General features: G+C 42.7%; 1 protein-coding gene across 1 annotated transcript in view; it reads left to right on the top strand.

Annotated features, from left to right (window-relative positions):
* The first annotated feature begins 1,134 nt into the window (after positions 1-1,134).
* The window catches only part of reck (reversion-inducing-cysteine-rich protein with kazal motifs), a 33,100-nt gene continuing 7,394 nt past the window's right edge, over positions 1,135-26,840 (top strand). The window contains exons 1-14 of the mRNA XM_029427929.1: positions 1,135-1,269; positions 14,141-14,199; positions 15,376-15,450; positions 17,430-17,466; positions 18,142-18,227; positions 18,323-18,370; positions 18,582-18,615; positions 19,159-19,356; positions 20,548-20,812; positions 21,140-21,313; positions 23,305-23,517; positions 23,944-24,080; positions 24,166-24,309; positions 24,884-25,072. Coding sequence (XP_029283789.1) covers positions 1,197-1,269; positions 14,141-14,199; positions 15,376-15,450; positions 17,430-17,466; positions 18,142-18,227; positions 18,323-18,370; positions 18,582-18,615; positions 19,159-19,356; positions 20,548-20,812; positions 21,140-21,313; positions 23,305-23,517; positions 23,944-24,080; positions 24,166-24,309; positions 24,884-25,072 — 1,732 coding nt within the window. The 5' untranslated portion in view covers positions 1,135-1,196. The remainder of the gene's footprint in view (positions 1,270-14,140; positions 14,200-15,375; positions 15,451-17,429; positions 17,467-18,141; positions 18,228-18,322; positions 18,371-18,581; positions 18,616-19,158; positions 19,357-20,547; positions 20,813-21,139; positions 21,314-23,304; positions 23,518-23,943; positions 24,081-24,165; positions 24,310-24,883; positions 25,073-26,840) is intronic.

Raw genomic sequence — 26,840 nt, 5'->3', positions numbered from 1 at the left:
TCTTTATAAACGTCACCTGACTTCTGGAGCCCTTCCTCTGGGCATCATATATTGGCGCGGTGTGAAATGACACACGAAAAGCCAAAGATATGTAGTGATAACACACAAAATGACTTCAGAAAAAACAGTCTCCCAAGATCCACACTCGGGCCATGAGATGGAGACCACCTTTGAACTGGCTTTATATTTCTAAGCTATATATTTAGAATCAAGTAATTGTACCTATATTTGCATAATATTTGTTGTCTTGAACAGTGGCTCCTAACCTGGCAACACACACTCATACCTAAACAATGCTGAATTGTGTCTTTTGCTATGTCTCAAGCTTCTAAAAAGCATTCAAATAAGTACATTTCACAACTTCATTCCATTCAAGTCCATTTTCTGAATATAAAAGATGGAAAAAGAAAAGAGCTATGAAATAAATGTGGCATTATAAAATAAAAGTCCCCAAAAATATATAAATGTAGTCCTTTGGAACATAACGTAATTTAAAAGAAAATAAATCTAATTATTTATGAATTTATTGACTCATTTATATATTTATATTCACATTTATCTATATGTTTATTGCCTCATTTGCCCATCAGGAATGATTTCATAGCCATATTTATTTATTTAATATTGAATAAAATGGCATTCCATAGCCCCATTCATTTGAATATAACAGATGAAAATAAAAATAAAAAGAGCTGTGAAATAAATGTGGCAATAAGAAATAAAAATCCCCTAAAATGAATAAATGTAATCCTTTGACAATAAATATTTCTTTATTAATTTACTGATTTATATTGACTCATTTATATATTTATATTTACATGTATTTCTATTGTTATAGTCATATTTATTTATTTAATGTTGAATAAAATGCCATTACATAGTTTACATGAATCATTACAATATTTTATTTTAAAGCCCCAATGTTATGTATATAAATATAAGTATATGTGATAAAAAGTAAAGTGTGGACCTGAGGGATGGTCACTGTTCACCGGCGGCTCTCTCCGTTCTGCGCATGTCCAAACACCGGAGGGAGAGAGGGAGGGAGAGAGAGAGGGAGGGAGGGAGAGAGAGAGGGAGGGAGGGAGAGAGAGGGAGGGAGGGAGAGAGAGTTAACGGGGTATTCATGGAGCATTTCACAGCACCAGTGTTTTCTATGTCTTCTTGTCCACGATGCACTTTAGGATTTCAATAAGATGCGTGTGTGTTTCCAGATAATCAGTTTCTTCCTCGCCGTAAACTTTTACTGCCAGCCGCTCCGCGCTCAGGGTGAGTCTGTCTATCATTCCTGCATGTCAGAACTCCAGAACTCCGCCTGGCTCTTTAAAACGTTACTAAAACATAACGTAACTTCTGAAAAATTATAAAACAGTTTGTACTTCAAGTTTAAAGACCTGTTCTTTGTTTGGTGCTGGTCGGTAATAACTGCTTTATTCATTGACAGCTGGCATCCTGTTAGATTTCGCTCTTTTATTTAGTGAGAACATCACGCAGAACTCCATTCACAAATCTTACAATTTGACATTCCCTTCCTTATTAGTGAACTTGAACACCTTGCACCTTCATACAGATGTTTTATGAATCTGAGAAGTCCTCTGGTAAATTCGGCCAACGAAATGTACAGTAACCATACCTTTTCAATAAAACCTTTTATGTTTTATCTAGTTCACAGTGCTAGCTACCGCCCACTACGGAGTGTCTAGGTGTAAATTGATTGTGGGAATAACGGGGGGAAACAATTATAAAAGTTTGAATCCCATCATATTTAGTGTATTTATTGCACGCCGAATTAAAGATTGCATATTTGTTATTCTAGAAATGATTTTTATTGGTGGATTTTAGTTTTATATCTTAGCCGAAAAGCAAAGCGACGATATCTTGAGTTAATTCATTATAGGAATGGATGTTAGCATGACGCTCCCGGAGACGTATGGTTAGCATCCTGTGTAGCGTTTTCTGAGAACAGTAACATCTTTAAGTTTTAACGACTACTATGACGTAGTTTGTTTAAGCTTTTCCGTTTAGTTTGTTTTATTTCACTGCTGGTAATAGTTTGTAAAGTATATTTGTTCTGTTCCTTGGCTGACAAAAAGCCGCGAATATGAAGAAAACAGCTCACATAGCGGATCGGGAAAAAGTGACCGTTAGAGCGACGGCAAACGCCATGAACAATTATAACTTTTTCGCCTCTTTCGTTATTAGCACATGCACACAGCTTCTATGAATAATTATAAAGATGTTTTAAGGATCAATAGGACCCCTTCTGCCATTCGGCATCTATCCCCTCCCCTCAAAATACATTTATTTCCATAAAATACCTCCTGTTTTAACTTGTTGGCGTGTTATTTCCATATCATTCTCTCTCCAAAATACAGTTTAGAAGTTTTGAAAGTTATTTTAACTAATACCATGTATTGATAAGTGGATTTTGTAATATTCCACATGTATGTAGATAAGGATTTAGTGCTAAATCATGTTCCACTAGCTTTCTATTTAAATGAGAAAAAATAAAATAAAAAAGCCTGTCGTTTTGAGTGGAGTCTGGTGGCTTAAAGAAAACAACCCCATGTAAGCAAACTAAGTCTATCATCTTTTCAGGGTGCTAATTAATTGTGTGGGAGTTGTGAAGTCAGCGAGACAAACACAGAGGTGTGTGTTGGTGCTGTAGCACAACAGGCCTTGCAGTTGCTTTCACTTGTTAATTGTCTGAGTCAACATGGAGCTGCCACTTTGCACTTTGTTGCTACATTTTTGAGCCATTTGGCGAGGAGTCTTCTCAAGAGACTTCAGCTGTTGTCACTCTTTAATATCAGTGTGTATCCTCGCCTCCTTCAGCAGGGTTTTATCAGAGGGGTTCCATGGGCAGGGTTATAAATTGCTCTAACAGGCGGGTCTTTGATGTTGGGTCCACATGGGTGCAGGATGTGGATTTGCTCTGGCTAAATATGACTTTGTACAGTTTTTTTCCCTGACACATCTGCCAGGAACATGAAAGAAACACAGCTCTTAGATCCTCATTTGGGGTGCACATTGTCTCCCAAAGGTTTGTGAGAGTACTGAAGGTCTCAGAAAATCCCAAAAGGTGTAATAAATATCACCATGTGGGGAAGATCATGGCTTCTAGTCCAACGTCCTCCCTGCACTTATTTTGTGTACGAATGCCATACATTCCTTACTTCTCCACCGAGTTTTGCGAAACTTCTCTCTTTCGTCGCTTTCATGTTGTGATCTGGTTATGGAGGCTAGCCGTGAGAGAGTGCATCTGGAACCAATTTGAGTCCTCAAAGCAGAAGAGGAGGAGGAGGGAAGTGAACCAGCAGCAGCCCCTTTTCTTTCCATGTCCACTATGAGCAGGCCTGAGTCCCGCAAACCTAATTATAGTTTTGTGAACACAAGATTAAAGTGCAGCGTACAGAGTTGAATTTCATGGCTATCCCCTGGAGTATTGATATTTAAATTGAATATGAAATGTTATGTTTTTCCAACCAGAAACCCATTGCTAGTGTTTTGTCAAGGCTAAATATAAAGAAAGAGAAATACGCCCTGTTAACATTAGAACGAGTAAGGGTCAGTTCTCAGAGTTAAAAGCACTTTGCTACAGCAGTATCACACTTATGATTAAATAATAATCGAACGAACGAAGCATTTAAAACAGAGAAAAGTCTCGATGAAGTTTAACAACAGAAAACTATGAAACATACGTTTACAAACTGTCACACAACCTGCAGAATAATGAAGTCAATTGCCAGCAACAATTAACCTAGGGCTGCCACAGCCATGAATATGAGTTGAGGATTAATGTCACATTAATAAATGTGATGTAACGATTCATTCAGTTTATTTCTGTTCATCTCATGCCACACAGCGGTGCTGCTAAAACTGTTGTAGAACGACCTAATGTAAAGAAAGCAACAGTTAGTTAAAGTCAAAGGCTTGATTGAGGGGGGGGGGGTTACTGATGACATTAGAAGCACACACAACACCTCTGCTGTTTCACTACATCTTCTCTGTTTCTGCTCCCAGACTGAAACTTCTGCTCGGTGTAAACTGAACTTTTCCAAAACTATAACATAATCTGCCCAGTGAGGACACGGAGCCTCAAGAAGACGGGCTGCAATAAAACATCACTTTGATACTCGCTCACTACAGAGTAACTTCTCTGTCATCCAGACTTTTTAATCTCAATATACACAAATGCAACTGTTGTCATCAGGCTGTATGGATTTAATCAGCCTGTCTGTCCTCCAGATGTTGGCTGTGATGCAGTTTTGTGGTTTGCCAACTGAAAAGAAGAATTAATTAAGAGGAGTCATTATATTGTTCAGGAGATGTCCGGGTGATGTTCAGTTGTTTGGGTGATGTTCAGTTTTCCGGTTGTTGATCAGGTGATGTTCAGTTGTTGTCCGGGTGATGTTCAGTTGTTGTCCGGGTGATGTTCAGTTGTTGTACGGGTGTTGATCAGGTGATGTTCAGTTGTTGTCCGGGTGATGTTCAGTTGTTGTCCGGGTGATGTTCAGTTGTTGTCCGGGTGATGTTCAGTTGTTGTACGGGTGTTGATCAGGTGATGTTCAGTTGTTGTCCGGGTGATGTTCAGTTGTTGTCCGGGTGATGTCAGTGTTGTCCGGGTTTTGTATCAGGTGATGTTCAGTGTGTAGGGTTCAGTTGTTGTCCGGGTGATGTTCAGTTGTTGTCCGGGTGATGTTCAGTTGTTGTCCGGGTGTTGATCAGGTGATGTTCAGTTGTTGTACGGGTGTTGATCAGGTGATGTTCAGTTGTTGTCCGGGTGTTGATCAGGTGATGTTCAGTTGTTGTCCGGGTGTTGATCAGGTGATGTTCAGTTGTTGTCCGGGTGATGTTTAGTTGTTGGTGATGTTCAGTTGTTGTTCGGGTGATGTCCAGGTGTTGATCAGGTGATGTTCAGTTGTTGTCCGGGTGATGTTCAGTTGTTGTTGTTCAGGTGATGTTCAGTTGTTGTCCGGGTGATGTTCAGGTCACTGCTGTGATGTGTAAATAGTTAACTATAGAAAGTTGTGTCTTTAAGATTATTGTGTGTCATCTATAGTAATAATTCTGGTATATGTATATCTGTATATTTGAGCGTTTTACATCGTGGTGTAACATTAAGTACTTTCATCATTTATTAGCACAGTTCAGAATACTTCATTACTTTTACTGAAGTAATTGAGTTCATTTTTTACTCTTCTATAACTTGAAGGAGCGACTTCTCACGACACAAACTGATCAACGCTCACATCTATTTCTGTTTCCGGATGTTTAATATTCTCTGAATTATTGTCTCTATTAGAAATAACTAAAGGGCTACTCTAGGTTAATTACTTTTTCTGCTCATTTCCTGAAAGTGTTCTTCATGTTATACAAACTGTATATTTACGTCTGCGTCGTTCTGAAACTAACACTTTCCCTGAGGCACTCCAGCAGAAACGCAATAAGTTGTAATTATATACAGACTTTATTTTCCATTGAATTAGAATGACTCCAGTGGGATGTGACAGAGACACAGATAATATCTGTTGATTGTTGAGACATAGAAATGAAACATAACAAGATTAAGATGAAGGATTTTCTTTTGTCCACTGAATTGCAACATGAAACATGAACAGCTGAGTTGAGGAACGACTTTCACAGAGATGTAAAGTGTGTACACTCCTTATAAGTACAAGTGAATGAAGTGCTGTGGGAGTACACAACTTTTATTAACTTCACTCTTCTGGCTATATGTGTGTATATGTAATGCTGCACCACTGCTAATAGCAGGGAAACCTCAACATCCACTGCGTCTGTGAGTCCCAGCAACTACTTCTCATGGAACTGAAAGGTTCCCTCCGCCCATTGTTGTCTGCGTTTCCACCGCAGTCTAAAGACTATTAGATATTAGTCCACTGACTTATGAGAAAGTGACGCCTGTTTTATGTGTGAGACTTCTCCGGCTCGGTGTACAGCCGCACCCGCTAGCGCCCTGCCGGCGCCGCTTCACATCTCCGAAAACTTAGCAGGACTTTATTCTCATAAACTGACCACATACTGCTGGGATACTTTCCCGCCTTGAAAACATATTAAAACCTAATAAAGTGACATTTTACCAGCTTTTATTCTGGACAAATAATTTCACATGACTGATGACACATACACACTCACTCACTCACTCACTCACTCACTCACTCACTCACTCACTCACTCACTCACTCACTCAGGGGAAGGTTCCTGAGGTTGTAAGGGGCTTCAGTGAGAACATTCAGCTCACGTCTTCATCAAAGACCAACTGTAGAACCTGGATCACCTGTCACCTGGACCTTCAAACACCTGGCTGAACTTTGCTGTCAGTGACCCCCCCCCCCCCCCATGTGACCATATGTCCCTCATTATGTCTTTTCCCATTACACACACAGGATACAGTCAGGTCTGCATCCTCCTCTCATTCTGCTAATTGAATATGAAATGAGGGGGCAGGACTTACTTCACCATCGGTGTGTGTGTGTGTGTAACATCTGGTCAGCATGTGAGGCCCCTTATATAAACCATATACAGTTTACACAGCAGGAAGTGTAATACCTTTTTCTTCACATACTGAGATCAAGACAATCATTTACACAGCTATGTTTCTTGAGATATATTCATTTGTTAAAACTTTTGGCAAGTTACACACTTTCAGTTAAGAACATGAACAGAACCACATTTCTGTATGAACAATGACTCTAATGATGGATGTTTAAAAGCAGATGAATGGCTACAGCTCTGTTGCACATGTACAGTAACACTCACAGTCCTGTGAAGCCATATTTAAGAGTCCGGAGAAGACAAACTATATTCTATATTAGTTCTGCATCAGGAACATGTTGCACTCATCAGTGTCTCCAGCTGAACACTGAGGGAAATACAAGCACATGTCACCTAATGTTACCAAATACAAAATATTTACTCTGATCTCTCACACCTTTAGTGGGGGACCACCATCAGCTCCACCATTATTTAGACGGTACATATCAAACGTGTTGATGCTGTAATGCTCAGCTCCTCATGGCAAATCTGAATCAATGCACAGGAAGTGACCTTTGACCTCCATCCATTAAACTCTCCCCCACTAAGTCTGCAGCGGCTCTGAGGAATGCAGGAAGGAGGGCGGTGGTGTGTGTGTGCGCTGCTCTTTCTGCCTGATGATGATAATATTGTTGAAGAGTTGATTCTTTTTATTTAACAGTGAAACTCGCAGCTTCCAGGTCTGCAGTTGAATCCCAGCAGATCAGATCTGTGCTCTGACCCTCTGACATACAGTTTCTGTGAGTTTGAGGATGATTCAGTCAGTAAAGTGAATCCACGGATCCTCAGATGATGGGCGTTCAGGAAGGCTCTCGTGGCGTGTTAGCAGGGAGTCACGATGGCGGGCAGCGAGGTAGATTCAGCAGGTACTCTGAGGATGCTATGAACACCATGGTACGAGTAGCTTGTTGTTACACACGCTTCTGACAGATAGAGCAGGAGGAAAAGAGGAAACTTTGGGAGTCTGCAGACACACCGGACACATATTTATGTTTATTTATGAATAGCTTTTTTAAATACAAAAGAATGTGATATCGCTATAAAGTTTCAAGTCTCTGCAAGTGGTTTTGAATCCTGTGGTGAAGTGAAGCTTCCTAGAAGATTAGAACATGTTGTGGAAAATGTCTGGCTGTGGTGGAACATGTGTGCAGTGTGTAGTTAGTGGTGCTTTTAGATGAGCAAATTCATAAGTTTTACTGAAGTTAAAGAGAGAATGAAGGCCGAGCGGCAACGATTTTCAACTAATAAAGTAATGTTTCCTGCTTTTAAAAGCTGTTTTCAGCCTCAAATGTGCAGATTGTTTTGCTTTTCTCTGTTTTATATTAAAGTGAATATCAAGACATTTAAACTTGGACTCTTCTCTTCTGGACATTTCTCACTATTTTCTGACTTTATACACCAAACGATCAATCAAGAAAATAATCTGCAGATTAATGGATAAAGAAAATAATGTTTCCGGTGTCTGCTGATGAGAATTCTTCTCTTTGATTAATGCTGCAGTTTATTTCCTGCTGCCCCTCTAATGCACTGCCAGCCACCCCAGTCCATCTCTCTATGAAGCACATGGCTGTTTGATCAGGGAGAAGACATTAAATGAATTAATTAAAGGGCGTAACTTTGTGCTTTCTGAAACCTGAAATGTCCTGCAGAAGCGTTGTGTTGTGTCCGCTGCTTCCTTCCACACATACACACTCACACAGGAAACTGGCTGGCAGGAAACCCAGAGTAATGTTTCAGATAATAGAAGGGGGTGCACTGAACTCTGCTTCTCATCCCAGCAGCTGTTCCACAGTCCTGAGCGGGGCTGCTGTTTCCAGAGTCGAAATCGTGTGTTCTATCCCGGCCGTTTGAAGTGGGGCAGCCTGATGGTGGCAAACACTGAACTGAAGTTTCTATTATCGTCTACGCACGTCTTTCCAGGCTCAAGTATATTTAGGATCTTCGATGCTCCTCTCAGTGGGAAGCATCTTCACTGGGGATGCTTTTAGGAAAGATAATTATGATCCGTTTACTGAATCAATTTCACTGTGGTTGACTGTAAATCACTTGTTGTCTAGAAGCATCTTTTTAAATTGCTCCTAATGTGAGTTTGAATTGTGTCCAGCTTCTCCTGCTTTAACTTTCCCATCAATGAATGTGTTAATGTCCCGGAGCGTTCCCACAAAGCAGTGAGGATGTAAATCACATGTTTCATTATAACGTTATAATGAGTGTGGATGTGTGTTTATGATCCTCAAGTTCAAGTTTCTAATACATGATGACTCCTCAGCAAACTACTTTTGTTAGTATTATTATTTTATCTGGAGACTATATATGTCCGTTAAAGGAATTGTAATGTGAGTTTACAGAGAGCCAAAAACTAACCTAAAATATAAAATATGAATCTGACTCACAACTGCAACGATTAGTCCATCGACAGAAACATAATCTCCAACCGTTTTAATAATTGATCGTTAATCCTCAAATATGGAGATCTGCTTTTCTCTGTTTGATATTAAAGTCAAGTTATCGAGACATTTAAAGACATCTTGGACTTTGAGTAACTGGGATGAACATTTTTCACTATTTTCTGACAAACCATTAATCCATTAATGTAGAAATAACTGCAGATTAATGGATAATGATAATGATGCTTATTTACAGCCCTGTACAGCTCTTTACAGCTCTGTAGAAGTTGCACAACATTGCGTTACATTTCCAAGAGCAGAAAGTGTTGCACTCCCAGCCTCCATCATTGTCACCACAGTGTTTTCCAGTTCTCTGTTCTCTCCACACGCATGTAGTTTGGCTCGTAGATGCTCTCCAGCTGGCCTCTCCACCATGTCACACCACATCTACACCACATCCATGGCACCACGGACAGCTCGGGTCTGGATTAAATGAGGAATTGTCATGCACGTTGACTGTTGTTGCCAGTCAGAAGATGCCTCTTCTAGCTGCTTGTTTTTCTCTCCGTGTGTTGTTGTTTCCAGATCCTCTACATGTCTTCACACATGGCACAGATGCAGATCACTGTGTGACTGACGCTGATGATTCAAGCTGCAAACTCTATTTGACTGTCAGGTGCTGAAACAAAACACTGCTCATGTGATATTAGGTGGGCTGTGAGCACAGACACAGTGTACCCCCTGGTGTTGTGAGTAACCCCCTGGTGATGTGAGTAACTCCCTGGTGTTGTGAGTAACCCCTAGTGTTGTGAGTAACCCCTCGTGTTGTGAGTAATCCCCTGGTGATGTGAGTAACCCCTAGTGTTGTGAGTAACCCCCTAGTGTTGTGAGTAACCCCCTGGTGTTGTGAGTAACCCCCTGGTGTTGTAAATTAATCCCTAGTAACACCCTAGTGTTGTGAGTAACCCCCTGGTGTTGTAAGTAACCCCTAGTAACCCCTTAGTGTTGTGAGTAACACCCTGGTGTTGTGAGTAACACCCTGGTGTTGTGAGTAACCCCCTGGTGTAAGTAATCCCTAGTAAACCCCTGATGTTGTGAGTAACCCCCTGGTGATGTGAGTAATCCCTAGTAACCCCCTAGTGTTGTGAGTAACCCCTGGTGTTGTGAGTAACCCCTAGTAACCCCCTAGTGTTGTGAGTAACCCTCTGGTGTTGTGAGTAACCCCTGGTGTTGTGAGTAACTCCCTAGTGTTGTGAGTAACCCCTAGTAACCCCCTAGTGTTGTGAGTAACCCCCTGTTGATGTGAGTAACCCCTAGTGTTGTGAGTAACCCCCTGGTGTTGTAAGTAATCCCTAGTAACCCCCTAGTGTTGTGATTAACCCCCTGGTGTTGTGAGTAACCCCTGGTGTTGTGAGTAACCCCCTGGTGTTGTAAGTAATCCCTAGTAACCCCCTAGTGTTGTGAGTAACCCCCTGGTGTTGTAAGCAATCCCTAGTAACCCCCTAGTGTTGTGAGTAACCCCCTGTTGATGTGAGTAACCCCTGGTGTTGTGAGTAACCCCCTGGTGTTGTAAGTAATCCCTAGTAACCCCCTAGTGTTGTGAGTAACCCCCTGGTGATGTGAGTAACTCCCTGGTGTTGTGAGTAACCCCTAGTGTTGTGAGTAACCCCTAGTGTTGTGAGTAACCCCCTGGTGTTGTGAGTAACCCCCTAGTGTTGGTAGTAATCCCCTGGTGTTGTGAGTAACCCCCTGGTGTTGTAAGTAATCCCTAGTAACCCCCTGGTGTTGTGAGTAACCCCCTGGTGTTGTGAGTAACCCCCTAGTGTTGTGAGTAATCCCCTGGTGTTGTGAGTAACCCCCTGGTGTTGTGAGTAACCCCCTAGTGTTGGTAGTAATCCCCTGGTGTTGTGATTAACCCCCTGGTGTTGTAAGTAATCCCTAGTAACCCCCTGGTGTTGTGAGTAACCCCCTGGTGTTGTGAGTAACCCCCTAGTATTGTGAGTAATCCCCTGGTGTTGTGAGTAACCCCCTGGTGTTGTAAGTAATCCCTAGTAACCCCCTGGTGTTGTGAGTAACCCCCTGGTGATGTGAGTAACCCCTAGTGTTGTGAGTAACCCCCTGGTGTTGTAAGTAATCCCTAGTAACCCCCTAGTGTTGTGAGTAAACCCCTGGTGTTGTAAGTAATCCCTAGTAACCCCCTAGTGTTGTGAGTAAACCCCTGGTGTTGTGAGTAACCCCTGGTGATGTGAGTAACCCCCTGGTGTTGTAAGTAACCCCTAGTAACCCCCTAGTGTTGTGAGTAACCCCTAGTAACTCCCTAGTGTTGTGAGTAACCCCCTGGTGTTGTGAGTAACCCTTAGTAACCCTCTAGTGTTGTGAGTAACCCCCTGGTGTTGTAAGTAATCCCTAGTAACCCCCTGGTGTTGTGAGTAAACCCTAGTAACCCCCTAGTTGTGAGTAACCCCCTGGTGTTATCAGATTATGTTGAACATTTCAGAAAATAAGAGAAATGTTGGTAAAATTAATATATTTGAAGAACCTTTTAATCACGATACTGTGTGTTGATATCGTCTTAGTTAATGTTTAATGCAAGTCATGGAAAAAATGTTGTTGAACAGATTGATATATAATATGAACAGAATGTTCTTCCATCACAACTGTTATTATTATATTAGGATTAGGTGGCACTAATTCTCTTGAAGGAGAGGTGTTGTAAATATGACACTTATTTTTACTCCATGTATTAATGTGAGACATCTTTGCTCCACACATCCGATGTTTTCATCATCGTTAAAGTCGCATGATGTCCATCAAGTCTCTTCCAATGCATTTTACTTTTTATTAACAGACGCAGCCAAGTGACAGAGGATCTGTTCACATGTCATTCTGACTTACACACTTATTACTAACAACATGCAGGAAATGCACTTTGTTATGTGTGTTGGCAGTGTTTAGTGATTTATGGAGTGATACAAAGAGAGACAGTGTTTCCCCTACACTGCCCCCCCCCCAACGGAGCCCCGCGCCCCCCCCCCCCCTGAAATTCAAGGTGTTTTTTTATTTTTTTTATATATTCACAACTCACTTCTGACATTGAGCAGCTGCTCTTTTATTAAATAAAACTAAATGCTTATGTTTATCTAATTTATGCGCTCATTTCAGTGTTTACTTTGCGCATTACCATTCTCTCCTCCGCTGTGTTTTGCATAGGGTGATACACACACGTGCGCACACACCTACAGTCAGAGACAGAGCGGAGGAAAGGAGTTTCAGCTGTTAAATATTTTACTCTGTTCACCTGCAGAGTGTCCACATACCGCCCCCTGTCCTCAGCGTCCACACATCGGTGTGTAGTAAGAACATGTACAGGTTAGTGTGGATGTGTGTGCACAGACTGAGGGGAACAATGGGGCAGAGGGGAGTTCTGCTGTGTACGCTGAGCCAGAATGGGGCCAGCGCTCATTAGCAGCCGGCCCGGGCCTCATACTGTACATCGCCCCTCCCCCAGCCTCACATTATTATGTCACCTGCTATTGTTTCTGTGTGAGGGGGAGGGAGCGAGCAAGAGTTAATTTGTTCTCAGTTCATTTAGGCCAGAAAGTGCGACGACAGATGAACAAAGTCAGAATAATAATCAGGAAAACTAGATCTTCAGTTGCTCTGTTCACCACTGTGGTCCAGACTAAATACAACTACACGCGTGTTTATCCATGCTATGTGACGCACATGGAAGTGAATATATAACTATTAAAACCAACAGGCATGTGGGCAAACATTACATATTAACGAACAAAACGTACATTTAATAATCTCCTCATTTACCTGCTGATCAGTGTAAAACTGTCTTTGTTTCATGTTCCACAGCAGAAAGACTGTGACAGAGATGAAGAAGCACAAACCAGAAAACTATTGAACCCTGCACACACACACACACACACACACACACACACACACACACACACACAGGCTGCTTTTTAGAGCATCAAAGATGAGTATAACAGACTCAGTGATGGAATCCAGATACTCCTGTCAGGCAGCTGAACACACACACACACACACACACACACACACACACTCACATACACACTGATAAGCGGGTGTTATGGTCTGTGTCAGGCCTGTTGAGTAAACTAACTTTCCTTCATGTCTCATGATGCCTGCCAGTGTGAGAGTGTAGCAAACTGCCGCTAACATTTGCTCAGCTTGTTTCTCTGAGAACTTGAGATCCAGACGTACGAGGAATAAAATCCTTCATCCGCTTCAAATATAGTTAAAAGCACCACGATGTAGAAAGTGTCTTAAAACTGGATAAAAACTCAGTTTATGAAGCTTCTGGCTACAAACACAACGCTGACGCTGCTCAAAGGGGAGACGCCGCCATGACAGGAGAGAGAGAGAGAGGAAATGTTACCTTCAGGCACATTACACATGTCTCTGTCTCACTACATATACAACACAGGACTGATGACACCATGACAGGAGAGAGAGGAAACGTTACCTTCCGGCACATTACACATCTCTCTGTCTCACTACATATACAACACAGGACTGATGACACCATGACAGGAGAGAGAGGAAACGTTACCTTCAGGAACATTACACATCTCTCTGTCTCACTACATATACAACACAGGACTGATGACACCATGACAGGAGAGAGAGGAAACGTTACCTTCAGGAACATTACACATTTCTCTGTCTCACTACATATACAACACAGGACTGATGACACCATGACAGGAGAGAGAGGAAACGTTACCTTCAGGAACATTACACATCTCTCTGTCTCACTACATATACAACACAGGACTGATGACACCATGACAGGAGAGAGAGGAAACGTTACCTTCAGGAACATTACACATTTCTCTGTCTCACTAAATATACAACACAGGACTGATGACACCATGACAGGAGAGAGAGGAAACGTTACCTTCAGGAACATTACACATTTCTCTGTCTCACTACATATACAACACAGGGAGAGTTATTACACTTTTAATGTGTTAAAGTCAAATGTTGTGCCTTTCCGCCTCACTGAATACGCCCGGCCTGTGTCCTGGAGCTCTGCTGCTGGCCAACTGTCTGTGTGTGTTTGACCCTAAAGCACCAACATGTTTAGATCCACCAACAATAACACTGTAAAGCACTGTAAGGCCCTGAAGGCACCATCACAGCTAACTGTCCTCTGTCTGCAGATCCCTCCTGCTGCCACCATGCTGCCGAGTTCTCCCCCTGCAAAGAAGCTTGTGACCAGGTACAAACACACACACACACACACACACACAAGCCCACTCCTCAGCCCATTATAGTCGGCCTATGAATAGAGGTTTTTGAAGGGGATTGGTGTAAAGGTTTTGTTTTTTGGCTCTTTGAAGTCCAGAAAAAGTGTTTCAATTGGGAGCAGGTGACGCTCTCTCTCCCTTTCCTTATCCCTCTCCCTCTCTCAGAAAATAGAGAAAAAGAAGAAAGAGAAAGCAGAAATAGAGAGAGAGAGAGAGAGAGAGAGAGAGAGAGAGAGAGAGACGGGGAGATATAGAAAAACCAACAGCACTCCCTCTATCTTCCTCTCTCTATCTCTCTCTCTCTCTCTCTCTCTTCCTTTCCATCTCTCTCCCTCTCTCTCTCTCTCTCTCTCTCTCTCTCTCTCTCTCTCTCTCTCTCTCTCTCTCTTCCCCCCTCCCCTCTCCTCCCACCTCCCTTCTTCATGGTCGTAAAAGAAGCTTTTCTCTGTAATAGGCCGAGAGTTCAAGCCGTAGGTTCTGAAGTGGGACTCTGTAGAGGGAGGTCTGTCGGGCTCTTATTGAATGACATCACCACTTTGTTCACTAAAGAAAGACAGAAAAAGACATTAAGTGTGTGGGGGGGGGGGGGGGGGGGGTCTGTAACCACCAGGACTATTTTAGCTTGTGCCCGGTTACACCCAGAAAATGAGTGGTTCTTCAGAGGTTCTGCTGATTATATACTTTTATTCCAAGTAAAGATCCTAATGTCGTTCCAAGCTCTTTTGATACTGAAGGTTTATTTCAAATAAAAACTTGAATGTCACAAATATCAGCACCTGGCTATTAAAGTCTGCTGTCAGGGATGTGATGTCAGAGAAGTGATGTCATGGAAGGGATGTCAGAGAAGCGATTTCAGAGAAGTGATGTCATGGAAGTGATGTCAGAAAAGTGACGTGTTGTAGGGGTGGTGATGCTCTAGTGGTACGCCTTCCAAACAAAACACTAGAAGGTCGGGAGTTCAATACCAGAGCTGCCACCATTGTACCCCTGAGCAAGGTACTTAACCCTGAGTTGCTCCAGTCCCTGTACTTAGTTCAATGTAAGTCGCTCTGGATAAGAGCGTCTGCTAAATTACCTGTAATGTAATTAATGCTGTACGTTGTGTCTGTGTTCAGTATTGTATTAATGCGGTACGTTGTGTGTCGTAGCTCGCCACTATAAAGAGTGAGTCTCGTCTGAAGCATCTCCTCCAGAGGTTACCCAGCTACTGCCCCGAGCTCATGGTGAGTCCTCAACAGCACTATATGTATTCATCATGCCCCCCCCCTTCTTAACCTGCCGGGGTTCAAACCCTCAATTCAAATGTAGAGATGAATTATCTTAAAGGACATTAAACAAGCTGTAACCTCTTTCATCATCATTCACTCACATGTGGCGTCACAAACCGTAAATCATGAATTTCATATTTAATTATCAGAATTTTCCTAATTTCTGTCCAAAGAAGCTCTATTAGTGTATTAAGAAGCTTTGTATGCACTATGGCACCTTATTTACATTGAAAGTTCAATATATGAATTGTAAAATGTCTGCGTGCGTCACTGATGTGCAGTACGGTTGCTAAGAGATTTAAATATTCTGTGAATCTAATTACAAGTGTGGTTATTGTGTTGCACAGAAACTCAGTCACATTGTTTTAAATGTTTTATGAGCAGAATCCAGAAATTAAGTTTTGAATTGTCTGCAGGAAGCGTGTCATCCAGCGCTGCGTCCTGTAAAGACATCGAGTGTGACAGTGTGAGCAATTATTCATGATATTAATGCAACTGTGAGCAAACGTTCTGACGTGTTGTTGTGTTGCTGATGGTGTTAAAACTAAATTAGTGTCAACTCTCTAATGAGAACACACACACACACAAACTAAACTGATGCATCTGTACAGTACAAACACGCTGCATGTAAGTGCTATTACAACTGCAATGTTATTTCTAGACATGAAACAATCATTTAGTTTTAGCTTTAGCTTTGGGATTAGGTTTTAGTGCCAGAATAAGAATACAAGTTACAGTGCTGTGCAAGAAATTAACTAATTAGACTTAATGAAAGGCAAACAGAAAAGTCTTCAGCCTGATTTAAAGAAGTGAGAGCTGCAGTGTTCTGGGAGTTTGTTCCAGATATGCTGTTGAGTTTAGAGCTGAGGATACGACCTGAGAGGATGTTCACCATCAGAAGATTAGAACAAATGTTCAGTATTTAGAAACCAGCAGTTTATTTGACAGTAAAGAAGAAGGTGTTGGTGAGGACTCGAGCTGCAGCCGTGTGTGAGACGTGTGAACACACTACTACAGTAATACAGTCTACTGAAGATACATGGACACGTTTCAGTCCTTTAATCCTTAAATAGTCTTAATGTTTGTGGTTTCTAACGATGCTGCAGGACTGTTGAGGGTTCCTCCTCCTCTAATCATTTGTTCAGAGCACTTCCTCACCGTGACGGGGATACGCTCGTGTAAAGGTGTGTGTCGTCTGCATAGTTATGGTCACTTATTGTGTTGTTTGACATAATTCAGGCCTTTCATATTATCCTGTAACAAAAAGGAGACAAATGAAGCCTTTGATCTGAGCCACACGAGGCTCCGCGGGGAGGGATTCATCTAAACTACAACATTCTTCTTCCTGTCGTGTTCGTATCGGCTCTGCTTCCTCCTGTTTGTGCTTCATGTAAAGACGCTGTTACTCCTCGCTCGGCCTCAGAAGTGATGCAGACGCCCGCTGACGGGAACCTTTGTTCCCCGGCCAAGAGACACGGGGGGGTTGGGGGGGTGTTGGCAGTGACCCGGTGACTTTACACACATGAGCATCCTGTAAGAGCACACGTCTGTTCCTTTCTGGAGGAGACGTGATGATTAATCTCACAGCATCGCACCACAAACCGCAGGATTCTTGTGTTTTCTTGTTTTTCAATTCTGCTGTTGATCCCAGAATGAAATGTTTGTTCTCTGTGACGCATTGTGTTATTTTAGAAGAAACACAACATTTAAAACATGTTTAATGTTTCCTACATTGTACAGGAAACAGATGTTTTATTGATCCATTATCTGCTGTGTGTTCTCTACATTAATGGTTAGGTCTATAAAGTGTCAGAAATGAAACAGAAATGTCCCAGATCCTCAGAGTCCAAGCTAAAGGTATTCAATTTAATCCCACCGTATTAGTGGGGACATGTTTTATTAAATATGAACTTTTCTTCTCTTTTGTCTTCTAGAATGAACTTTGGACGTGCATCAACTCTACACTTCCAGGTAAAAAGAGTGCTGATATTACGATTAAATGTCTCACGAGTATAAATGTTGTTATGAATGCGTCACATGTGCAATGAGAAAAGGATGAACCCTCAAAGAATTATTATTCCCTCTCTGCAGAGCGCTTTGTGAAACAGCTCTGACAGGAAAGTAAAGTGAAGTGAAGTAAAGTACTCGGGACAGCAGACACAGTTGGACACTAGCTGGAGGACGTAGTGGAGACATTTCCCTCAGGAGTTAGTGAAGACCAGAACCAGAGCTAACTGATGTTTCTTCTTCTTCTCTTTAAACTCCGGCGTCAGGCAGGCCTCGCTCTGAGACTTCATCTTCTGATGTTACTGGTTCACTGTCCGGCCTCAATCTGTGGAACGTGTTGTAACTCAGCATACCGGACAGGCTTAGTGCAGAGAAGCTGTATAAGTGCAGTATAATAAATGTTACTGATACAGGAGACATCTTAAATGTATTCTAATGTTACTGTCAGTAGATCTGCTGCTGATTAAGAGCTCACCTTCCTTTCACATTTCTCTGGATTAGTTTCAGGCTTTGGAAATGGAATAAAAACAACTGATCATCTTCAAAGTGACTTTGTTGGCAAGAGAGGTCTGACTGATGTGATCTCCACAAACCTCCCTAAAGTAGCTGCACACACACATATGTTTGATTTGTCTGCAGGAGTATCCAGGAAGTCAGACGGCTGGGTGGGGCTGGGCTGCTGCGAGCTGGCGATCTCGGCCGAGTGTCGCAGGGAGTGCAGACAGGTGAGATAACAACACGCAGCAGGAGCTCCGACTTTCTCTTTAGGAATCTGCACAAACACTTGTTCTGAATTTCATCTTTGCATTTTCTCTTACAGGCTTCATCTAAAAATGACATAACTAAAGTATGCAAAAAAGTCACAGAGGTAAGTCCAATGAAATGAATTCAGTCACTGCAGCTCAACTGTATATTATATATTTTATATATATATAAATATATATAATATATATATATAAATATATAATATATATATATATATATATATATATATATTATTAATCTTTTTTTCATTTATTTCCAGTCACTTTGGAAACAACAGAAATAAATAAATCACAACGTTTCTTTTCTTCTTCTAGAACTCTCTCTACAGCTGTATCACCAAAAATGAAAGTAAGTTGTTACTCACACGCACACATGCAAACACACACACACACACACACACACACACACATTCAAGCAACTGCACTGCAAACACTGATCTCATATCTCCATCCAGCCAATAAATAAATAAGTACAGGACTATCTTCTCGGACCAGTAGATGGTTCTGTTTGTGTTCTTTATGTGTAAATACACACGCACACACACACACACATACACACACACACACACACACACACACACACACACACACACACACACACACAGGATGTGAGGTCAGTAGCTTCCTGTTGAGAGGTTTCATGTTATTGTCTGCGTCCAGTCAGTGAAACGATACAGAACCAAAGAGTCAATAAAGGAAGATTTATATTGATCTTAAATCATTTTAGAATATATATCAAAAAGCAGACAAATGTATGATGTGTGCAGGGAACAGCTGTCAACCAACAACACAATGACTAAACATCCACTTTGTACAAAACCATGTCGAACTATTCCTCTAATGTGTGTGTGTGTGTGTGTGTGTGTGTGTGTTCGTGTTCGTGTTCCTGCAGTGGGCTCCACATGCTGCAGCTATGCAGGGCGTCACACCACCTGCAGGGAGTACTGCCAGGCCATCTTCAGGACGGACTCCACCCCCACCGTGTCCCAGATCAACGCCGTCAAAGAGTACTGTCAGAGTCACAGCCCCCAGCTGCTCGGCTGCGTCAGCAACTTCACCAAGTCCTACCCCATCCGCAGCCCCATAGACAGTGAGACACACACACTTTGTACTGCACACACTGAGCTCAAACTACACACTTTATACTGCACACTGAGCTCAAACTACACACTTTATACTGCACACTGAGCTCAAACTACACACTTTATACTGCACACACTGAGCTCAAACTACACACTTTATACTGCACACTGAGCTCAAACTACACACTTTATACTGCACACTGAGCTCAAACTACACACTTTATACTGCACACTTTATACTGCACACACTGAGCTCAAACTACACACTTTATACTGCACACTGAGCTCAAACTACACACTTTATACTGCACACACTGAGCTCAAACTACACACTGTATACTCCAAACACTGAGCTCAAACTACACACTTTATACTGCACACTGAGCTCAAACTACACACTTTATACTCCAAACACTGAGCTCAAACTACACACTTTATACTGCACACTGAGGTCAAACTACACACTTTATACTGCACACACTGAGCTCAATCTACACACTATATACTGCACACACTGAGCTCAAACTACACACTTTATACTGCACACTGTGAGCTCAAGCTACACACTTTATACTGCACACACTGAGCTCAAACTACACACTTTATACTGCACACACTGAGCTCAAACTACACACTTTATACTGCACACTGTGAGCTCAAGCTACACACTTTATACTGCACACACTGAGCTCAAACTACACACTTTATACTGCACACACTGAGGTCAAACTACACACTTTATACTGCACACACTGAGGTCAAACTACACACTTTATACTGCACACTGTGTCTTGTCTGATACATGCAAAGGTTCTGAGGTTAACTGGTTAACTGCAAGTTTTGTCGTTAATGGCTTCACAGTTGTGCAGAGGAGCAGCATTTAATGTTTTTACAGGATCTGGTTTGTTCCCACACTTTATTTTTGGTAAAATTTAAAATGAGAATAAAGTGATTTTGATTAAATAAACGGAAAGGAAGGGTTCTTTCAAGGACAGTCAGAAATTTGAGAATTCTGACTTGTTTTTACACTTTCTTCTTGTGATAAAGTAACTTTGGCGTTTGTTTTTTTTACGAAAACATGCCTTTCAAACCAGCCGGCAAGTGTAACAATAAGATCTTCTATCGCAGCATAGGCTTTTTATATATATATATATATATATATATATATATATCATGATCTAGTTCTCCCTCACATCCAGGTTTGCACTGCTGCGACCGGGCGGAGGCGACTCACTGTCAGGTGGCCTGCCGGAGGATCCTGCGCACCATGAGCACAGAGCATGAGATCATGGAGGGTCTGATCGAGGAGTGCGGCTCGCAGCCTCTCCCTCAGGAGCCCATGTGGCAGTGTTTTCTGGGCAGCGCACACCCCCCCTCCCCACCTGAAGAGGAGACCCCTCATCCCGCCAAGATGGACTGTGCCAAGCTGCACTGCTGCTCCAAGGCGAACACCTCCCTCTGCAGGTACAGCACACTGTTGGCACACGAGGGGAAACACGAGATATATTTCTCTGGAGCTGGAACCTTTCCACACCTCCTTCTGTGTTTTTCTCCGGCTCATGTTCGTTGTTTGTGAACTGATGAATTGTGGTTGGTGGTAGATGATGTTGTATCAGACGTCTCCTGGAGATCATTCATGGGAAATGTTTTACTAGCTTTGTGTGACTTGTTTGAGGTAAGTCGCTTGACATCTGTCGTCTTGCGATGAGACTGTCTATGCTGAAGTGAGATTTAGCTTCATGGCGTGCGCTGCAGAGTGCGGGGGACGTGACTGTACGCTCTGCTCTGCAGGGACATGTGTCAGGAGATCAGCACTAACTGGGGCAGCCAGACATGGCAGGACTTCGACCAGCTCTGCGAGTACAACCCGGTGGAGACTGAGCTCATCAACTGCCTGGCTGACGTCAGAGAGCCTTGTCAGCTGGGCTGCAAGGAGCTCGGCTACTGCACCAACTTCAACAACAGGTGTGTGTGTATGTGTGTGTGTGTGTGTGTGTGTGTGTGTGTGTGTGTGTGTGTGTGTGTGTGTGTGTGTGTGTGTGTGTGTGTGTGTGTGTGTGTGTGTGGCTCTTTATACATTTTCATCAGAAACAACTCAATTCAAGCTGCAGACAAAAACCTTTTTTAGAACCAGTGAATAAGAAGAGCACATAAGTTCTTTGAGTTATTAGACAACGCGAAAGAGTTAGTTAGTCACTTCATTCTTTTTTATTTTAAAACTTCAGAATTAAACAGCTGTTCACGTTTCAGATGATCGGATAAAGTTGCACAGAATTAGCACAAAACAACATTTTAAGTTCCAGTGTTTTACTGTAGAATTAGTGAAATATTTACGTAACTAAAAGTTCAACTCTCGACGGCACAACAGAGGTTGTTGTGTTGAACCCAGTGTGACCTGCCGTTATCAGCATCACAGCATGTCTGACAACGACCCAATGGAGCGGCTTCAAAGGCTGCACTGGAAGTCACACACACACACACGCACACACATTATATTAAACTGGAGTATCAAGTCATTTAGAAGTTATTAAATGTCACTGACTCAGATGTGTTAATAATGAAGCTGCGTGTGATGCAGACTGCTGACTGCTTTTATATCGTGTACCTGCAGCTCAGATGTGAACATGTTTCCCTCGCAGCGACTCTGACTGTTCGGAGGCAACGATTAAATTAGCTAAATGAAAAGACAAAACTTGCCTTAAAAAACAACAAGTCATGAACTTCACTCACTGATAGTCGATGCATTCGTCCAGCCGCCCAAACTAATGCAACAATAATACGACTTTATCATAAAGCAGAAGATTCATAACAGGCAGCTGATCACTGCATTTAGTTTTGGTTTGAGAGGAAATCCACTGGTGACCTGATGGGGGTTAAATAAAGTTAATAATGCAGGGTAACACACACACACACACACACACACACACACACACACACACACACACACACACACACACACACACAGCTGCTCCAAGATAAACAAAGCCTCCACTCATGAGCAGTAAATGATGGAGACACACCCAACTTCTTCTTCAAACCACCAATTAGCTGACTCACTGGAGACCAAACCCACCAATCAGACATCAAAGTCACTTCCTGGTGCACGAGGAGAACACGCTCACGTTACCCACGGGGACTCTGAGCTGCTTTACAGTCCACTGCTTTCTTAAACACTTTCATATATTTTTGGGGAAAATAGAATCTATATTTAACATTAACAAGTGGCAACAAGTTTTACCAATATTGGAAAATAATGATGGCATGTAAAGTGATTTAATGAAATATCACAATTTTTAACTTTTAGTTATTTGTCGGGAATTTTCTTTTTTTATCGTCAATTTCTCTGTATGTGATACAAACAGGGAGATCCAACGTTTATAACTATGATAAATGATGTGCGCTATACAAGTCTAATGTATTACATATAATGTATTATTATTATTATTATTATGTAATTATGGACAATTTCTGTAAAGAAAACATGACTTTCAAACCCGCCGGAGGGTTCAGAGGGTTTTAAGTATTCTTTCACTTACTTTTAAAATCTGTCTGTCTGTCTGTCTCTCTGCCTGTCTGTCTTCCTGTCTGTCTCTCTGTCTATCTGTCTTCCTGTCTGTCTTTCTGTCTGTCTGTCTCTCTGTCTGTTCTTCTGTCTGTCTGTCTGCTCTGTCTGTCTCTGCTGTCTGCCTGTCTGTCTCTCTGCCTGTCTGTCTGTCTGTCTCTCTGCCTGTCTGTCTCTGTCTGTCTGTCTCTCTGTCTGTCTCTGTCTGCCTGCCTGTCTGTCTGTCTGTCTCTGTCTGTCTGTCTCTCTGTCTGTCTCTGTCTGCCTGCCTGTCTGTCTGTCTGTCTGTCTGTCTGTCTCTGTCTGTCTCTCTGTCTGCATGTCTGTCTGTCTGTCTGTCTGTCTGTCTCTGTCTGTCTCTCTGTCTGCCTGCCTGTCTGTCTGTCTGTCTCAGGCCCACAGAGCTGTTCCGCAGCTGTAACGTGCAGTCGGACCAGGGCGCCATGAACGACATGAAGCTGTGGTCCAACGGGACGATCAAGATGCCCTTCATGAACATCCCCGTGCTGGACATCAGGAAGTGTCTGCCCGACATGTGGAAGGCCGTGGCCTGCTCGCTGCAGATCAAACCCTGCCACAGCAAGTCCAGAGGCAGCGTCATCTGCAAGTATGTCCACCAACGTCCTGCAAGGGACAACAGAGTACAGGAGGACATGACCCATAACTCATGCTGACAGATATTTAGATCGACTGTCATTAATGAGCGAAGTCATTGAAAAAGTTCAGTAAATCTAATTCAAGCAAGCAGCGCCTCCTGGATGTATGAGCTCGTCAGTGTTAATCTGTCTGTGGCTCATGTTCCCCCCCAGTAAGGATCACAACACAGTCGGCTGTAAACGTTATAACACAAAGCCGGAGCCTCGAATGTACTTAGTAAAGCCAGTATCAACACAACATCAGACATGATCACTTTCATTGTTTGAACCTTCGAGGTTCACATGTGATGCATGTTCACCTTAAATAAGCTCGTTCTGCTCTTGAAGGCTGGAGGTGCGACATGATGAGTGGTTCTTATTCTCCTCTGTGTCCTCAGGTCAGACTGCATGGACATCCTGACTCAGTGTGGGGACAAGAAACGTTTCCATGAAGGACAAACTCCCGAGAGGATCTGTGAGCTGCTGTCGCCCGTGGACGACCCTGAACGCTGCATCCCGCTGCACAGATACCTCAGTGAGTCCTGGAGCCACAGATACAAGGTGAAGTATTGTGACTGCAAAGAGACAACTTAACCCTCTCCTCCACACTCTCCATCCAGCCCCCAGTTCCCTTGGCAACAGCATCGTGGAGGAGGTGATCCATCCCTGCAACCCGAACCCCTGCCCCAGCAACCACGTGTGTCAGGTGAACAGGAGGGGCTGCCTGGATGACCTCCACTGTCAGCCCTACATCTGTGTGCCAGGTACAACTGCTGCGCTGAAGGCTATCTGAGCATTTAAAACTTTATTGACTGCTCAAAATCTGCCAAAATATTTAGTTCTTTGTTGAGGCTCATCCATGTCTCTAAATGACAAACCCGATCTGTTATGAGCCGCTAGTTGTGCACAACACCAGCTTGTCTTATCTTGTCCTCCGTCTCTGTTAGAGAGCCGGAGCAAACGATACCTCATTGTCCGCTGCTGCATGTCGACGCCATGTGTCTGCACAGCCGGCATATTGGATCCTCTAGTAAACAAACAGGATGTTTAGATGCAGACTTCTCCACTGTAACTGTGATACTGATTTGGTTTGTTTGAGAAACTTGAGAAAGTGAACGTGATACTTGTTACTTATTGGAATTAAATCCAGTTCCTGGGGCAGATATAATCCGCTCGACGCCAAAACATTAACGTGAATATCCACAACTTGTAGATATGTATATCGTTTATATTGTTATAGAAGCCGAAACAGATGAATAATGATGTATACGTTCTCATTGAATATATAAATTGTACTGTAATATGTGTGTGTGTGTGTGTGTGCGTGTGTGTGTACAGGCTGTAAACTGGGCGAGGCCTCAGAGTTCCTGGTGCAGCAGGACTCTCGTATTCAGGTTCCGACCCGCTCTGGTCCCTCCGGCTGCCACGAGGTCTGCAGCTGTGGTGTCAGCGGGCGTCTGGAGAACTGTGTGGAGATGCCCTGTGTGGACACCGACAAGCCCTGCAGCGTGGCAGGACAGAGAAAGAGTAAGAGCGCGTGTCTGTCTGTGTGTCTATATTTATATATGTACATGTTTTTACCAGGTTTTAAATATGTACTCATTTGGTGGGAAAAGGTTTTGATTAAGAGCAGCTGTGCGCTAAGAGCAGACGTTCGCTCTCTCTGGTTTATAAAGAAGGAGACAGAAGAATAAATTAAAAATAAAGAGTCGCACGCAGCTCTTGCTGCTCTTTACATCTCCTGACTGTTTTCCCGGCATTACAGCGCAGTGAATTGTGGGTAATTCCCTGGCAGCCATGTGTAACGTGGGCTGAACGTTTGTGCAGGAGAACCCTGAGGCTTCACTGCATCATTCTCATCTTTTTTTGTTCCACTGCATCTCATTTCATGCGCACCGCTGTCATTCCTGAGGCTGCCACTGGGGGGCACCAGAGACAGAACTTGTAGAGGATCACAGAGCGGCTTTAACGTTCCAATCCGTGTTCATCCATTTAATGCTCTGTGTCTGTTCCTCTGCTTCTTCTCCCTCTTTAAATTGCTGCTCTGTTTGTTTCCTCCGAGCTGCTTGAACACACGTGACTCAAACTCTGACAGGAGGTGACAGAGAGCTTCTTTTTACTTCATATTTCACGTTCTCTTGTTCAGAGTTCACTATCAAAATATACCAAGAAATATAAATGTCTTTATCGAACCCTCTCAAGTCAAGCGTTTGTGTTTAATGGCTCCGCTGTCTTTCATTATATTTTATTACTACATCATATTCATAGCCGGCGGTGACGGAGAGTGAGGAAGGACAAAGAAGTGCTGCGTGGTCGAAGGTGTGCGCTGAAATAAAGTGTACTTAACAATTGTGAACATTGTTATAAATGTCTCTCCTCCTGTCGGACCGGTTCAAGCCGAGACGGAAAGATTGAGATGATTTTGTCAAACCAGATTTCACGTTGCTTCACTAACATCAGACTTTCTTTAAACACAGTTCCTTCTTGCCTGAGACGCTGTGCAAACGAAGACACGTAGACACAACACGTGCACGTGGAGGAACTTCTTCACCCACTCGATGCTCAGCTTTCAGAAAAAGCTGCAAGAAGCTGACAGCAGGACGTGAACCGTTTCCAGGGGACAGTAAGAAGTGATGCACGCAGCCGAGACACGCAGGGCTTGTTGTTGTTGGTTGATTATGACTTTATTGTGATCACATGATGCAGATATTATAAGATAAAGGCCAACGCTAGTCATGTTAATAAAGGTTACTACAATATTAGGTTGTTCTCCGACACCACTGACGGAGAGTCGACGTTAATAAATAATAATTATTCATTAAACACAAACAAGCGCTGCGTGTCCGGCCGTGTGCATCACTTTTTACTATCCCCTGGAAACAGTTTCCGCCGTGTGGAGCGCTTCATGCTTTTTGTAGATGGTCGTGTGTCGACATGTTGGTGAAGAAGTTTCTTCGTGTGCTCTGACTGTCTTTGAGCATCATCACAGCTGAAGCAGCAGCTCAACATTCTGTGACACTTATTGGTATTTGCTTTTTTCTGAAAGTGAGATTTTCAGATATTTATAAATGTCATGTGTGTTGCATGTGGATCTGGAGACTGGATGTAGTTAGCTTAGCTTAGCATAAAGGCTGGAAGCAGGGGGAATCAGCTGTCTGTGTAAAGGTAAAATACACCAGCAGCTCCTGTAACGCTCACAAACTAACACGTTGTTTTTGTTGCTCTGGGAACTTTTTCATGAGAAACAGATGCACATATTTCTGAGGCTTATCCAGAATGAAACATTGATGTAATA

Source organism: Cottoperca gobio, unplaced genomic scaffold, assembly GCF_900634415.1.
Source record: "Cottoperca gobio unplaced genomic scaffold, fCotGob3.1 fCotGob3_405arrow_ctg1, whole genome shotgun sequence".
Lineage (NCBI taxonomy): Eukaryota > Metazoa > Chordata > Actinopteri > Perciformes > Bovichtidae > Cottoperca > Cottoperca gobio.
The sequence above is the reverse complement of the archived record's forward strand: the minus strand, read 5'-3'. Positions and strand labels throughout refer to the sequence as shown.